Below are 16,892 nucleotides of genomic sequence, written 5' to 3'. Positions count from 1 at the left end.
GATGATTCAGACTTGGGGATGCCAGCTCTGGTTTGAGAGATGCTGTTGCAGTGGTCATACAGGTCCACGTTCCCAGGGAGACGTCCCAGGAATAGAGACATGGAGCAGCTGGGGGAGAGTCCCCAGCAAGCACTGGGGTCTAACGCTCCACTCAACCCTCTACACAACATTCCCTGCAACCAAAAAACAGAAAAGGTCTTCTTTAAAACACTTTTTACACATATAAGAAATACCAACATCCAAGAGAAAGGTATTTTTCTCATAGGATTTCACCTGTCAGGTCAAATGGGTGGTGTGGGGAGATGGAGGTGATCTAGACCCCATGAGATCCTCCATGGGTGTTAGACTTGTCCTTGAGCCAAGGAGAGAGACCCAGGTATGCAGCACTGCAAAATCGGTCTGTGCAAACACCTGAGCAGTCATGCTGAAGAAAGGGAGATGTGGAGAAGCAGCTTAGGAAAGGAACAATAATGGAGAAACTTGGGAGAGCTCCTGGCCTCGCTTCACATCAATAAAGCCTCAAGTAAAATACATTAAAAGAAATGATAGGTTATTGGGAACAGCCTTGCTGAAACCTTTTATTAAATCCCAGGCTAGGATGAGGTTGTGATTAGGAGCTATTCAAACACACACAAAAAAAGAAAGCAAAAGCCTCTAATAATTCTCACTGTATCGACCCTTCTCAGAGATTAATGCTGATACCCAACATTTTTGCAAAACACCAATTGCTTGCAGTTTGAGATAATTATCTTATTGTCAGTCAAAATCCAAGCAATTTACTTATTTCCAATACTGGTCCCTAACTCACTCTCAGGCATGGCAGGATTTATTTGTTTATCAGGAGAGAGCATCCTTTCAGGAAGGAACTTAGATCTCATTTGATCCTCAAGTCATCTTCATTCGAACCAATACCAGCAGGGAGTAAGGGTTAGCATCAGTCATCTTGGCTTGCACTGCCTAAGCAGAGAGAGAACTTATCTACATTCTCATTAGAGAGGAATATTTTAAAACCATCTTCTCCACAAATTACCATCGCTCTCCCTGGTCATGACTGCAAGGAGCTCTTTTTCCTACAGTTTTCTCTCTCTCTCACTCTGTAGTGGGACCCAATACTTCAACCCAAAAGATCAGCCTCTGATGCAAATCCCCAGAACAAGAGAAACAATTCAGGGCCAATGAACTTTCACATTCCCTTTTTTTTTTTTTTTTTTTCCAAGGGCTGAAATGCCACAGAAACAGACAGATCTTTTGCACCATAGTTTATATCACTATTAGAAAATAAATGTGATTTCTGCAACATAAGGACAAGGCTCTTCGTACAAGGCAAAGGCCACCCAGGCGAGCACATAAAGGAAAAATTAATAACTCTAACCCAGGGAGAGCTGCTGCCCTGCCTGCATTCTTCAATCAAGCTAAGTGATTACCGAAACCCAACGGGAGAGAGGACTGAAAACCTTGTCCTCTTTCTAAACAGAGCCAAGATTTCTGACGTATATAAAGTGAAGGGGAGAGGGTGAGGCAAAGCACTCTAAAATGTGATACACGCTGCAGCACACTGAAACTGTAGACTCGAGCAGGAACTGGATTACTGCAGATTAAAAAGATAGCCAGTACACCAGGCTTCCTGTTACAGCAGGGCTGACAGATAGTGGGATGTACACACTGTCCCAGAGGAGCTGACAGACTCTGGTGAGATGCTGACAGTGCTTAGTACACATGTAGTGCACACCCTCTGCTGTGCCCATATTGGACCCCAGCCCATAATTAAGGCAAAAAATAAAATAAAATAAAATAAAATAAAATAAAATAAAATAAAATAAAATAAAATAAAATAAAATAAAATTGCATGAGTACAAATACTGAGCCATGCTTGATGAGAGGTAATAGCCTCAAGTCATAGCAGCAGAGGGTCAGGTTGGATATTAGGAAACATTTATTCTCAAGAGAGAGTGGTAATGCATTGGCACAGGCTGCTGGGAAGGTGGTGGGGTCACCATCCCTAGAGGTGTTCCAGAACCATGGAGATTTGACTCTGAGCAACATGGTCAGTGGGCATGATGGGGGTGGGCTGGGGTTAGGAGGTCTTTAAGGACTTTTCCAACCTTACTGATTCTATAATTCAAGATAGGTCCATCCCAAGACTGCAATTAGTGGATGGCAAAAGACAGAATTGGAGGTAAAAAATGCTCAGCTGCTGGTAGGATTCTTCTGTGGGCAGAGAGGAGGTGTGCATAGCCAAACCTGGCCCTGCACAAATGAGCAAATCCCTTTATGCCAGCCCCAGCTCCAGGAGGCAGCACCTGAGGCTGACAACAAATGGGCTCAGCTAATCTTACTCTGAGATAGGTTTAACCAGAGACACAAAGCTCAAGGCAGGGCTGCTGCTTCAAAGTAATGCATCTGAGGTTGTGACAGTGCAGCCACTTCTCAATGCATTCTAGTAAAAGTATCAACTGGAGTTTCCTGCTTGAGGTTTTTGTGTAGAAAGGCCTCTGCTTTCTTCCCCTTCCTTCTGACAAACTGCAGGCACGCACTTTTCCAACACAAACCATAGCTTCATTGCACCCATTTCTGACAGCCTTTTGCTTTCAGAGCTGCTTAGGACCAACCAAGCCTCCTATTTTCTCTTTCACTCCTCGCTATTCCCTTCTCTGAGTCTTTATTTCTGCTGTGAGGACAACATCTGAATGTGGCACTGCCAACTTCTCACACTTAACATGCGTGGGCTGTGCTGGCATTCCTGTGCTGTATGTAAAAGCATAGCAGATATTCCCCAAAGCAGCTTGGGACAAAATGCGACAAAAGGAAAAGGCCAACCGTGATGTGAATGATTCTCTTTAGGGAGCTGCTCTGGCACTATAATAGCATGTAATAGCTGTTGAAATAGCATATGTCAAAACAAGGCGGGGAAGAGGATTAATGTTGTTGTAAAAAAAGACATTTGGATGCATAATTTCTTTTAGCAAAGCAAACCTGATTGAATACCGTTCTGCTCCAGGATTAAAGCGTGATCACAAGCAAACTTAGAATGGTTAAAAAGAGGCGATTCCAAAGTGCACATTCCTCACAAGGAACAGAAACAAAATTTAGCCACCAGCCTGATGGTAGGAGCTTTGTTACTGCTTTGGAGAGGGAAGGGAGCTGGTGAGGAACATATGAAGGAAGGAAGTCTTAAAGCACGGGAGGTTATCCCCTGGGCAGCCAGATCAGCCAGAATGGAAGAAAACCAGCATGGATGAACTGAGAATTTTTCCTGAGGCTCCAGGTGAAAAAGAGAATCCCAACTGGTACTGGGACCTGTCCTGTTCAGTGGCTTTGTTGATGATGGCATTGAGTATACCCTCAGTAAGTCTGCAGGTGACACCAAGTTGGCAGGAAGCATCAATCTGCCTGGGTGTAGGAAGGCCCTACAGAGTGATCTGGACACACTCGACAGCTGGGCTGAGGCCTATGGGATGACATTCAGCAAGATCAAGTGCCAGGTCCTGTACTTCAGCCACAGCAAAGACTAGGTACAAATTTTAGAAACTGCATATTGAGAATTACATTGACACTCTTCATAATCTCTACGACTTTCACTTGCCATCCACAGAGATGGTCCAAACTCCACTGTGTACAATATACGTACAATATGGGGATGGAAACCAAGAAGAAATGCTGTGGAACCAGACATGGGACGATAAGAAACAGGACACAGTGCTGGCACTGAGGCCACTGTGGCTATAAGCAGTGTACCAGATGTCAGTTAGATGACAGATGTAGACTGGGACAAAACTGATTTAGGGTAAAACAAATATAGTATTTAACATATATGAAAGCCACCATATACAGCAAACTGAGATACATAAAGTCAGGAAAAGGCACAGAAACCAAGAACTGTGGGTATTACAACTCTAACTGCATAATTATTTCTTTTTCTGTAAAAATAACTATGTCTAGACTAATAACGATTAGACTGTGAATAATACAATTGCATTAGCAATAAACTCTTGGGTTTGGGTATATTTGGATGTGCCTTTTTTTTCCTATAAAACATTATTTTGAGCATAACAATGGCGTCTTCTCTGTTAAGATTTCTAGTTCAAATAGAATTACAGAACTGTTAGAGTTGGAAGGGATCTTCAAAGGCCGTCTGTTCAAGTTCCCCTGGAAGGAATGGGGTCATCTGCAGCTAGATGTTACCTCACATTTGTGGTGGCCTAGGATAAGCAACCAACAGGCTCCACTGACATTTTAAAGAACCAAAGTCCAACATACCAACCCCCACATCAACAATTTCAACCATTCATTCAAGAAGTCACAACCCTGTAAAGCCTCAAGAAACAAAAGCCACAGCTGCTCCAAACAACTCCATGCATTTTGAATGCACAAAACAAATTACTGCAAACCTCAGAGCAGCAAAATTAAAGGCTGAGTAAATGTCCCGGTCCTGCTACTGCTATCCTACTACAGACAGCAGGATCTCCCAGTTACACACACTGGGACATGGAAGGTTAGCAAACACTGTGGCATTAACAAACAGCTTGGGAGTATTTCCTTGTTCTACACTAGTTCAAGATAAGTTGCTGTGTCTTATCCTGTAGTCTGTACAATAATGATGGGGTGATGCTGCCACACGCAGAGAGAGCACAAACACTCTCAGGAAGTGGGAAAAGAGAATGGTCACAGCAGCCATCACCAACACAGAGGTAAAAGGTTTTGATCTCCATGGAAGTGTACAACAAAAGTAATTTATTTTAACATTCATGAGGAAAAACTAAAAGAGGACCCAAGAAGCGTTCATGAGGTTTGAGTTCACCTATATCAATGGCAGTTCTTGCTGTAATGCATGAACATTTAATCCCAAAAGAGGGAGAAGGGAAGAATGATGCATTTTTCTTCATTCTCAGAAAGCTTAAGTTTCCTGCCCCTCTGATATTCTCTAAACACAAAGTTTGTGTTCACCTACTAAGCAGCACTCAGGGACAACTCAAACAAGCAGAGGAAGGTTGAATTCATCTCCTGCAATGCAGAGAGGTCCCAAAGTTCTGCCAAGAAGCCCTTTACATCTGAAGACAGAGCATTAAAGCCATCCGAGATCCGAAAGCAAATTCAGACCTTCTTTCTGCAGAACCAGAGGCCATCAGAATGTTTTTTTGGAGGATCAACTTCTGTTTTGATGACATCATTTATTTTTATCATTTAGCTTTATTTTTGTCTAAATCTTGCTGGTTAGAGAGTCAGCTGATAGACTGCAAAGCTGACAGCCTCATTACTGAAGCATATAAATTGCTTTTGCTCAGCTGGAGTTAATGTAGGACCATCTGACTTCCCAGAATTGACATTTTAATGATTCTGTTTCTCTGGCACTTTTTCATTGACCACTACAAAAATCTAAACTGTCTCTTTGCTTTGCCAAGCTGCCTGTGGATCAAGTTCTCCAGAGATTTTCAGCATGTCAGCCATCAGATCAGGTAAACCCAGTAATAACTGAGCTGAGAGTACCTACTCCAGTACTTCTTGTTCTTCTGTACTATGGATGTTAGAGATAAATCTCAAAGTTCTGAAGGCCACAGGACAGAAAATCTCCCCAGGAGAAGGATATGCATGAAACATTTTAAAGATGAAAAATGCCATCTGTAAAAGTTTGGTACTTATTGAACCAAAAAAATAAGGAGAATCAAGAAGAAATAACATTTAATCTCCATTTAAGAGAATCACGACAGAATCAAACACGAGGCTGACAAAATTGACTACTGTGGGTATTCTGCAATTTGCTTCAGATAGGTTTTCAGTTATCTCCTAGAGAAACTTTAATAAAGCATCTGCAGTAACTTTGCAGGATCTGCTGCAATCTGTCAAGCTGATTATCTGCAAACTGAAGTATACAAAGTCATGATGTTCTAGCTGCAGAACTCACTGCCTTGTCTCCTCTTGTGTGCCCTTATCTTGCATCTTTCTTCAGGTCTTTCCTTGCTGTGCCATATCCCAGGTTAAACAGAACAACATCCCTCTCTATATTTCATTTGTACAGAATGTGAAATTAGTCACTCCTTGTGGAATCCCAAGGATGAGCTCTGCACCTCCCTTCCTATTTCCAAAACTCACCATGAGCTGAGACAGGCAGGAGCAACATGCCCTGACCCAGCTGAATTGAGACAAACTGCAGATCCACCTCCTCCAGGGCTGTCATGAGGCAAGTACAGTGGTTAAGAAGTCATCTTAAAATGAAAGTCAAGTTACTTTCAGCTTTAGAAGAAAAGCACTTAAAGGAAATGGATTTCAGAGGGCTAGATTTAGTTGAGAAAGCACTTTGAAGAAGAGGGTTTCAAAGAGTCCATGAACTTGTCCAGCAGATTCAAAGTTTTGTAAGCCCTGTACAATAAGTCTGGTCTGTCCAGATGCCCCAGCAGAACAATGTGGGGCAGTTCTTTTGGTCTCTTGTCAAGTTTGGTGAATTTCTTTCATTCTGAACAACACACCTCCTGCTGACACAAGCTACACATGTTGTCCTTTTGAGTGTCTCTCATGTTCTCTTTTGAGTGCCCCTGATAATACACCACACAAAGCAGCATGTAACAGGGCCAGGTACAGGGCATCTCCCATTCCCCACTCCCAAAAAAGGACACTCTGAACACTCAATTCAGTTCCTTGCTCAACCTCAGGTTTTTGGTATGAGTTCATATATGTTCTTGGTTGTCTTTGTGCCTCTGTCTGAAACAGATCATTTCCCTTCCTCTTAAAGAACACTGTAGAAGGGGAAGGAAACAATATCAAAGGGTCATTTAGGTCATCTAAACAGAGAAAGAAGAAATGACTCTTTATGTGTTTACCTGATAGAAAAAGACGGGTGATGGGGGAATCCAAAGCAAAAAAGACTGATCCCATTGCTCCTTCTCTCTTCTCCCCAAAATAGCACAGTACAAAAGTCCCATCTACTTTTTAAAGACAATGTCAGCTCAGCTTCTCCCTTCTGACTGCAACAGCTCCAAAATGAAGGCAGTCGAATCTATTTGGACACACAACCCAGCCAGGCACTTACAGACAGCACAGAAATTCACACCTGCTCTGTCTTCCAGATGCCTGGCTCAGCACTTGGCAGCTGACCCAACCTGACAAGCTTCGCAGCAGGCTTTTCCAATTTGCACAAGGATAAATAAAATATAAGTGAGCTAGGAAAAAAAAAAAAAAAAAAGTCTCTGGCCACATGATTTATTCCACATCTGAAATTTTGGGAAAGACAGCTTTTTCAAGAAAAAGAGGAAAGGTGATAGAAGATGAAGGCTGCAGGATGAAATAATACTAATATAAAACACAAAAATAGAGCTGAGTCCTTATGTTCAGAAAAAGCTGTCTAGAAGATACTGTAAGGAGCATTCTCCAACAAGGTTCTGCTCTAGGCAAGGAGCCCTTGCATCCCTGAGGAGGAATCAGTGCCATCTTCCTCCTCTTCCTGTGTGCTACATGGGGACACACCTTGGAGTTTGTCAAACGCTGCATTTCTTGACCACAGCAAAGCACTGGTACCCTCAGCCAGGACTGACTGATCCAGAGGCAGAGCCATCCATCCTGCTACACACAGTCCTGACCCAGGCAAGTAGTTACAGTGTTTTGAGTACAAAAAACGTGTACCTTCCTTAAAGGCACCAAAGATCCTGCACCAATGAAACGTGTAGAATAACAGCACAAAGCTACCAAAGCAACTCTTATCACAAACCCATGTTTCCTACACCTCTCCTCCAAGCATGGTCATGTAGCTCTCTAATACAGCTTCTCAAAGCCAACCAGAAAGTCATTAAAGACTTAGAATTACTTCCCTTGCACCGCTCCTGCCCAGTCTGGCAAGTTAACAGGACATGTGAAACAGATCTGACTTGCAAATCATCCAATACAATGTTTTCCAAGAAAGAGTTAGTGGGACAGCAGATATCAGGCCTGATACAACCTCAGTCTGCCCTTGGGGAGCAGCCCTCCCACAGGGCTCTTTAAATACACTCTTTGATTTATTTCAAAGGAAGCTAACAATGCTTAAGCTCAATGCCCAAGGAAATGGGACTACATGGAGAAAATTAAACATCTCTGGGAAGCAACAGTTCATATGACTCAACATGTAAAAGGGGCTTGGGGTTTCTGCAGTTGGTGAGCCTCTCTGTACAGCGAGATCATTAAGAGCCACGCACATTTTCTATATGGATGTGGTTCAGCTCTCACTGATTCACCTTCCTAGGCAGAATAAACTAACACAGCCATAAAGCACAGGCTCTACACACGTAGTGGGAATAAACTGGTTAATGCTTTACATGGGCCTTAAGGGTTTGTCTTGTTTAATACTTTCACCACAGGGTCCCAAGATTGGACAAAATTGGATTGTTGGATTTGCCAACATACTTCAAGCAAAAGGCATTAAAATCTCCCTGTACTGTCTCCTTTCTGTCTCCTTTCACTATGACACCAGGATTGCAGCATTAAAATTTCAGCTGAGACACACAACACAGCTCCAGGAATGATGACCAGGCCTGGAGTATGCAGAGAGCTTCTCTCCCAGGCTAAAGCCACAGGACACATTGTTTGGGACTCATTCCAATTTGACCAGTTGTTTCTGGGGCCAGGGTTTTCTCAGAAACACAGCTGCTCCATGTTTAGCCAAGTGTGTTGGAGGCCTGCTGAGACCTCCCAGCACAACGGGCTGTCCCATACACGATGAAGAGGAGACATGTCCTCCATGAGGGTAAGGGAAGAAAGGGTTTATTCACTCACCCAGACCCTGGTTCTGCTGTTCCCACTCAATGGTATCAGGAACCTGGTAGGACACCCCGGCCAGCTGGGCTGCAGGGTTCTCCAGGCCAGCTATGGGCTCCTGGGAGGTCTCGCCTGGAAGTGTGAAGCCTGGCAGCTCTGTGTCACCCTCCATGCTTTCATCCATGGAATCTATCTCTTTGTCCTCTTCATCTTCCTCTTCCTCCTCTTCTTCTTCCTCCTCCTCTTCATCCTCTTCCTCTTCCTCGGCCTCTAGTCAACAAGACACAAAAGCAATATCAGGAAAGGTCCCACAAAACAGAAGGTTCATACATCCCTATCAGTGAGTTCATAATCCCCTTTCCAAAGCCACCTTAACAAAGCCCTGCCTGTTTTCTGACATGAGAGACACCCAGACAGGTTGATGTGGAAGAACCCAGTCCTGTCTCAAGTTTCTGCCTCCACCCTATTCCTGACCACAGCTACCAGCAGAGAAGAGCAGCTATAAGAACAGAGTGTACACCCAGCAGGGCTTCCCACAGTGCCTCTTCCCAGCTTTTAGTTACAAGGACCCAAGATCTTCCTTGGATTATTCCTCTATGGGATAATGCCACGCTCTGAATTTTCAACGGTTAACTTTTCAACGCCAAAAAGATAAAGCACAGCATTTATGTGCTTTGATGATCCAGCCAAAGTGGTGCAATGCATTGGAGTAGCTTTGATAGGAGACCTGTGGAATGTACACATCATACCTGCTGTAAGTAAAGCAAGCTGCACCTTAGCAATTGCATGATGCTTCACCCTTCTCTCTTCTGCTATGGGATGCAGTGGCTCCTCAGACTAACTTAGGGAACTTTGTGGAATCTATTCAGTGTTGGGTATCCATCTTACAGATGGAATTGGCCTAGGGAAATCAATGCACATTGAAAAGCCGCTGTGCTGCTCACTGTGCTGTTACATCGTGTTACCTGTTGCCCAAGGAGGCTGTGGATGCCCCATCCCTGCAGGCATTCAAGGCCAGGCTGGATGTGGCTCTGGGCAGCCTGGGCTGCTGGTTGGCGACCTGCACACAGCAGGGGGTTGGAGCTGGATGAGCACTGTGCTCCTTTGCAACCCAGGCCACTCTATGATTCCATTATAATTTCTTCCAAATCAAAGATTTGCTTTAAAACACAGCATGTTTTTTTCAGCTCACAAGACAGGACAATTGCACTTTCCACCTTTCAGTTTTAGCCCTGCATTTCATACAAATGAGCTGCTCTTTGAATTTAGTTGCATCATCATGTTATAGCATGTCTTTCAGTACCTGGAAAAGAAGATCCTGCAAACAGTTATACCATGCAGAGCACTGAATGGAGCTTACAGGAACGTAGTTGGACCCCTACATTCACTTTATGCTTTAGAAATACATTCTATTTTACTACGTGCCCATAATCTTAAATCAAGATAAGAATTTTCTCTATCAAACTATATGCTTCCATACAGAATACACAGCCTCTGTGCACCTGAGCATGGCACCTGGAAAATGTCTGCAGGAAGCCTGCAAAGATAAGCTAAAGTAGGTCTTGTGCCTCTGCTGAGGCACAACACAGCTGTAAGCAAAAGATTTCCCAAATGAAACAGCAAAGGTGCTAAGCAGCCAGCACTCTGGAGAACATGACCATGAGCACATTTTCCCTGAATGGACTGGGTGAAAAAAAAAAAGGTCAGAGAAAACAGCAATCAGATTGTATCTGAAAATCTACCTTGGAACAAGGTTTTTAGAAGGCTCCTGTGATTTTAGCAAGCTAATTGGAGACACCTGCCAGGAGCTGGCTTTGAGAAAGCAGATATCCATCTCTGTACTTCCAAACTCCAGCAGGCAGCCAAGCTGAACACCTGAACTGAAAGTGCCAAGACTACTTATCATGCCTGAAAATCACCCAGCTTCATCCATCACCCCACAGCCACAGCACAAGGATGAGGATAGCACAGCGCTCGCAGCACAGCTGCACCAAGGGGAAAAAAGGGCTCATTCACATGACTGAAATCAGCTTTGTAACCCCCTGCCTCAAAATGCCATCAGCTTGCCTTGATGCAAGGCACAGTGCAGAGCACCACTTGGTGGTCACAGATAGGAAACTGTGCTTCTAAAGAAATGCAGACCACACGTATTAGAGCTCAGGGGTACACAAGGAGGATGGCAGGCACAAGCAGGCTGCTTACAGCACCCACTGGTTCCAGCAGATAGGGAAGAATGCATGCTAGGATGACAGGAAATGGCCTTAAGCTGCACCAGGAGAGGTTTGGGTTGGATATTACAAAACATTTCTTCTCAGAAGCAGCAGTAACAAATTGACACATGCTGCCCAGAGAAGTAACCAAGAGTGGAACTGCACTCAAGGATCTGGTAAACCGGGATGGGTGAACTGTTGGTCTAGATGATCTCAGAGGGCTTTTCCATCCTTAGCGATCCTATAATTCTGTGTGTCACACAGCCAGACCCCAAAAGCTGCAGGTTCATGTGTCACATCAGAGCCTCTTTGCAAAAAGATGTTTTGCCTCCTAAACCAGTCTGGCTTGGCACTTCAGAGATCTCCACAGCCACTCCAAAGAGGAGAGCGAAAGGACCAAAACTGCAAAGCCCAGCAGATGTGGACAGCACTTAGATTGATGTGTAAACACATCAGCATCCCCTTGTGAGTTAGTTACTTTGTGGAGCATGCTTGCAAGTACTCAAGGCTAAGCTAAGGTTCTCCTTACACAGGAAGCAAGATAATCAGACAGTGAAACATAGCCCATGGCCAACATGCTAATCTCTAATAAGGAGATGCAAATAGCTCTCCTGGTACTTGTGTGACATTATTCAAATCATGCACTCAAGTGAAGAGCAGCTGTAGGAGCACTTCTGCACACCTGGCACTCCTTTGCCAACCAGAACAGACAGAACTGGCACAGTACTCCTACTGCAAGTTCATCTTGCTCTGTAGACCTTCTTCAGTGTCTTCTTGTTTCCTTAACACTCACCAAATTCTAGACATCACGTGTCACGTGCACTGTGACCCTAAAAAGGCTTAAGTAGAGTTAAATCCTGTCTCCTTTCACTATGACACCAGGATTGCAGCAGCAAAATACCATCCATTACATTCCTATTTCCTCCTGCAGTATGGGTGATGCATAAGCAGACAATGGGAGAGTTACCTCATCTCCACATGTTGATAAATGCAAAATCCGACCCTCTGATAGAGACTAAATAAGCACTGTGTTCTGTAACGGGCTCAGTTCTGCCTCAACTGACACAGAGGAAGAAAAACTGAGAATTTTAACACTTCCCTGCTGTGACAGCAATGCAATCTAAGCAGCAGGAATCCCCATAAAAATGAGATTCCTGCTTCACCTGTCAACAATTCTGGTTATGAAGGACCTGACAACCTTGTAACAGGCATTGAAACATTGAGTTTTTGAGAAGTTAGAAGAAGGCATCAAGAGAAGCATGAGACAAGTTTTTTTGCAAGCTTCCACCTTTATTATTTGCCAGAAAGAGCAATGGTTCAGTTTTACTATAGGGCACCCGCACCACTGCTGAAACCCATAGCACAGGAGGCTGCTATCTATGCCTTTTAGATATTTTCCCTTAGTGTTTAAACATCACTGTCATGCTCACTGGAACAGGTTGCTTATGGAGGTTGTGGATGCTCCATCCCTGGAGCATTCAAGGACAGGCTGAATGTGGCTCTGGGCAGCCTGGTCTGGTGGCTGGTGACCCTGAACATAGCAGGGGGGTTGAAACTAGATGAGCATTGTGATACTTTTCAACTCAGGCCACTCTATGATTTTAAGTGTTTTCACCCTCCACCAGACTTAAAACATTATTTGCTAGAGTTTGTGCACAGCAGAAATATTCTTCTACTCTATGAACAGCACGGCTCACCAGAAGGGGACAGCTTGACTTTCACAGTGAGTTCAAGCAAACTATAAGAAAAACCCTGTAAAAAGTTGCAAGACAAAACATGAAGGTCTCAATCTCTGTTCTCTGCACCAGACCCAGAGGACCCAGTGATGTCTAGACAGTAATGCAAAGCATCATTAGAGTCCACAGTAGACTTAGGCTGTGATAATATCAAGTACTCAGCACTGTAGGGATTGAATGCCTATGAGCATCTGATGAGCACCAAAGTTGCACTCGATCAGAAGCCAGTACCAATTAGCTTCCAGTAGTGAGCCCAGTTCCCATGACTTCACGAAAAATGTAACCTTTGCTCCTGTGCCAGCACTGAGCAAAGCAGCTCAAGAGCTGAGCTACCACTTCAGGGAGCTACAAGGTAGGCCTAGCCCTATCTGAACACAAACTAAGAGGGGCAAGAGAGCACTACAGAACACTAACAGCCACCTAACAGCAACCCACAGGGATGTTATCCAGCACAATTCTACTTTTCAAGAAGTCTTGGCTTGCCAAAACGCACCAGAAAACTCAAGGGACCTTACAGAATCATAAGATCACCAACACTGACCTCTAGGATCCTCCAGTCCAACCATTCACTTATCACCAACATTCCCCACTGAACCAGCCCCTCAGTACAACATCCACACATTTCTTGACCACCGTGGCACATGTGTGCACACAGCATAGAAAACAGAAGTGAGTAATTAAGGACAAGACTGGGAATGAGGGGTGCATGACTACAGAAAAGGAAGATGCATTTAGAAGTCTCCACTAAATGACTTATTTCAGTAAACCTGTAGTGTGGGAACACATCCCATTTTCTGCACTGCTTTTGTAATCACAGATAGCTGTCAAGACAGAAAGACCTTTCTAGGAGAACACTTGTTAATCAATTGCTTTCATGTGATCAGTGATAATGCCACCATCTGATGTTTCTAAAGTGCTGCCAAGAGCTATCACTTGTGACAAAGCCCAGCTTGGAAGGAGATGACTGGCAGGAGAGTAGAAAGGCTCTAACCCTGCCCAGCTTTCTGGGTTGCACAGGGACACCTAAAAAGGGAGTAGAAGCTGACCAGGCTCTGAGTTGCACAAACACCTGTTGTGAATGGAGGCATTCAATGCCTGGCCTGCTGCACAGGTGAGAAAACAGAGCACTGAGAAGAGTACACCAGTTGGATGGGTTCTTGTCACACAAAGCAAGGCTTTACTACAACCCTAACTCTGCACACCTAAATTTCAAGATAAGAGGAAACGGAACTTTTTTTCCCCCTGCTACATCCAGGAGGGCAAACAGGACAGCAGGACTGAACTATGAGGTTTCCTTATGAGCTGCAGAAAGTTTTCAGTGCCCACTTGACAGAAAACAGACCGCAGAAAGCACTCCCCAGCAGAGGGCTCTATAAAGATGGTAATAATTTGGATTCTGATCCTAACCTTCCTCTCATATCTGAGAGGATTCACACTTGCTTTTTGAGTCCTGGCTTCTCTCTCAACACAAGGGAGCTGATGCACTTGTAGGGGGAAAAAAAAGAAAAGTATTCCAGCAGGAACAACAGGTCTGCTCGTGTATTAAGATCAGAAACAATCACTCTCAAGTGCTGCACTTCCAGCAGCATTCACTACAAAATTGCTTTCACACTGAGCCTGGCTAGAGAAAGGGCTTAGCAGCAAACAGCTATTTTAAAGTTATAAAAAGAAAAAAGTTACAGCACAAACTGTAACAGGTTAACACTGTAGTTCATTGCACAGCAGCTCTTCCAGCCCAGAGTAGGCAGCTGCTGAGCTGGACAGTTTTAAGAAGTGATTTATCAAATGAGGGCATTTGAATCAGTCCAGATTTAACTACCATGACCTATAAGTTGATAGAATGGAAGAAGATAAATGCAGAGTTTGCTTCTCTCAACAAAATGGTTTCCTACCAAAGAGGCCTGTGAGCATGGTATTCCCCCTCCCCCAGTTACAAAAGAGTTCCCATACACAAATCCCTCTTTCCATTGCAAAGAAAGCCTAGGGTCTCTCTTCAGAAGTACATAATTTAGCTACTCTACTTGGGAAAAGAATAACAAACCAAGGGTTGAGAAAGTGTCTGATTTAAGCTGCTTTCTAGACAAAAGCACAGGTGTAACCAGCATGAATCCATTGCTGATGACATGAACTGTGGTTAAGCGTTACTACAGGCAACAGCCTCCAGGACACCAAGGTTAACTCCAGTCCTACCTAACACCAAAGGTGAAGATGACTGCAAGCCCACTCATCTCTAGACAAAGCCTCATGCCACTCAAAGCATGAAGGTCCAGGAATATCTGTATCAGGATACAGAAGCTAAGTCATCTGGGTGGTTTTGAAAGAGCCAAACCATTCTGCAGCATTGCCTGCCCTGCTCCCCATGCCCAAAGGGCCATGGGGAAGCCTCACAAGCCCTACAAGCACTGAGAGACCCCCGGCAGCAGCAGCTCAGAAGTGCTGCTTGCAGAGCACTCAGAAGGAACTGCCATGTACCTGCTTACCTGAATCCACCTCCCTAGAACTGTAGGGTGAGCTAATCCCCAGATTAGGAAACAAAAGCTTCATTAAAATCTTCACCCAGAGCCCAATTACCTTTCAACAAGCATCTGTAGGGGGTTTCTGTCAACTGCTGTTTTGTTCAACTGAGGGATAAACATGGGAAAACGACAACCTTAAAATATTTTTTAGACAAATGACAAGTCAGATACAGCTAGAAATTTCAAGGTGCCTGTCCAGAACAGTAGAATGGGTCAGACTGAACCAGGCCACCTAGCCTGCAGAGTGGTGACAATCAGGATCAGGTACCTAAGAAAGAAGTGCTAGGATTTTTTAAATATGTGGTTCTTTGGTACAAAGTAGGAGTGAACAGCCATCCTCCATGAGGAAGATCAAGGTCAATCTGTACTACAGGGACAGCAGTCCTCACTTCAGCAGCAGAAATGAGCTACAAGCAACAGGAAGTGTGCTCCAAAAACATTACTAATTCATTTTGCTTGTGCTTTGTTTTAAATCTTCAGATCCTTGCCAATTCAGCTGATATCCAGAGAACTGGTGGAGAATTATAGCCTAGTGTGGTTAACTAGCCTGATGCTAAGTGCCCTTCTTATTTACAGCCCTGCAACCTCATTTAAATTTTTAATGGGGTTGCAGAGATTTAATGAAGCAGGTCTTAATCCATACAGTCAGGCTCCAAATAGCAATTGAACTCAAAGCCTTGATTTCCATTTAAAAGTAAGTAAAACTTCGCATCAGAAAAAAGGTGCCTTGTACTGCAATGGCTTAAAAGTAAGGAGAATTTGAAGAGTCATTAAAAAACTGAAAACCAAGGACTACATATGTGCCATTAAAATACCACGGATATATTTTGTGCTATATGATAAGCTCCATGTTCTGGAGAAGTCTTTACTGTAATCAGTGAAGCAAAACAGAGTTAAATCTGAAGCCAAGACGCGGTGATCAGGTTCCATACAGCTGTAGGACACAGGATTTGCTAACCCCAAAGGCAAGTCCAGCCTCATATCTTAGAGCAGCTGAAGGACTTCTCAGCCAAACACTGCATTACACAGGCATGCACCAGCTCACCAGGAACAGTGCTGTGCTCCGTCCTACACAGCAGACACTGACATAAATGATCTAAACATCCTACAACTGATTTTCTCTATCCAAGTCAAAAAAAAAAGTGGAGCTGCCCAAGGTCTATGCTTTGCTTAGCTGTACGTTGCAAGGCTCATGAGAGTGGTCTCCCCATTGCTCACAGCCTGTTCCTGAGCCTGTAACTGGCTGATTTTTATAGTGTCATTAATGGTGGACAAGACTCATGAAGACCACTTAGTCCAGCCATCCACCTACCACAAATATTGCCCACATCCTTCAGTGCCACATCCCCACAGTTCATGAACACAGTTCATGAGCCCCTGGGCAGCTGTGCACCACCACTCTTTCTGAGAAGTGTTTCCTAATACCCAATATGAACCTCTTCTGGCACAGCTTAAAGCCATTACCTCATCCCACTTTGTTACTACCAGCAGAGCATGACTCCATGAAATAAACACAACCCTAGTACTCCTCACACCAGCACTAACCTGTGTGAACAACTGTGTTCAATTTATAATTTGAGAACCAAGGTGAAGTCCTATCCTTATTAGCCAAGAGAAGCTGCAAATCAAGGCTGACTGTATCTGTACTTACATATTTGCTCATTCAACACAGTTCTTGGCTGAACCTTTTCACCTCAATGTGCCTTTCCAAT

The 16,892-nt window shown here is 44.0% G+C and overlaps 1 protein-coding gene across 1 annotated transcript in view; it reads right to left on the bottom strand.

Moving 5' to 3' along the window:
- ARMH4 (armadillo like helical domain containing 4) overlaps positions 1 to 16,892 on the bottom strand; it is a 49,066-nt gene that overhangs the window by 18,779 nt on the left and 13,395 nt on the right. Inside the window, exon 6 of the mRNA XM_042869628.1 lies at positions 8,737 to 8,988. Within this exon, the coding sequence (XP_042725562.1) occupies positions 8,737 to 8,988 (252 nt within the window). The remainder of the gene's footprint in view (positions 1 to 8,736; positions 8,989 to 16,892) is intronic.

This window comes from Lagopus leucura, unplaced genomic scaffold, assembly GCF_019238085.1.
Source record: "Lagopus leucura isolate 7727_CA_CO unplaced genomic scaffold, USGS_WTPT01 Super-Scaffold_1, whole genome shotgun sequence".
NCBI classification, from domain to species: Eukaryota; Metazoa; Chordata; class Aves; order Galliformes; family Phasianidae; genus Lagopus; species Lagopus leucura.
This window is presented reverse-complemented; position numbering and strand designations above follow the sequence as displayed.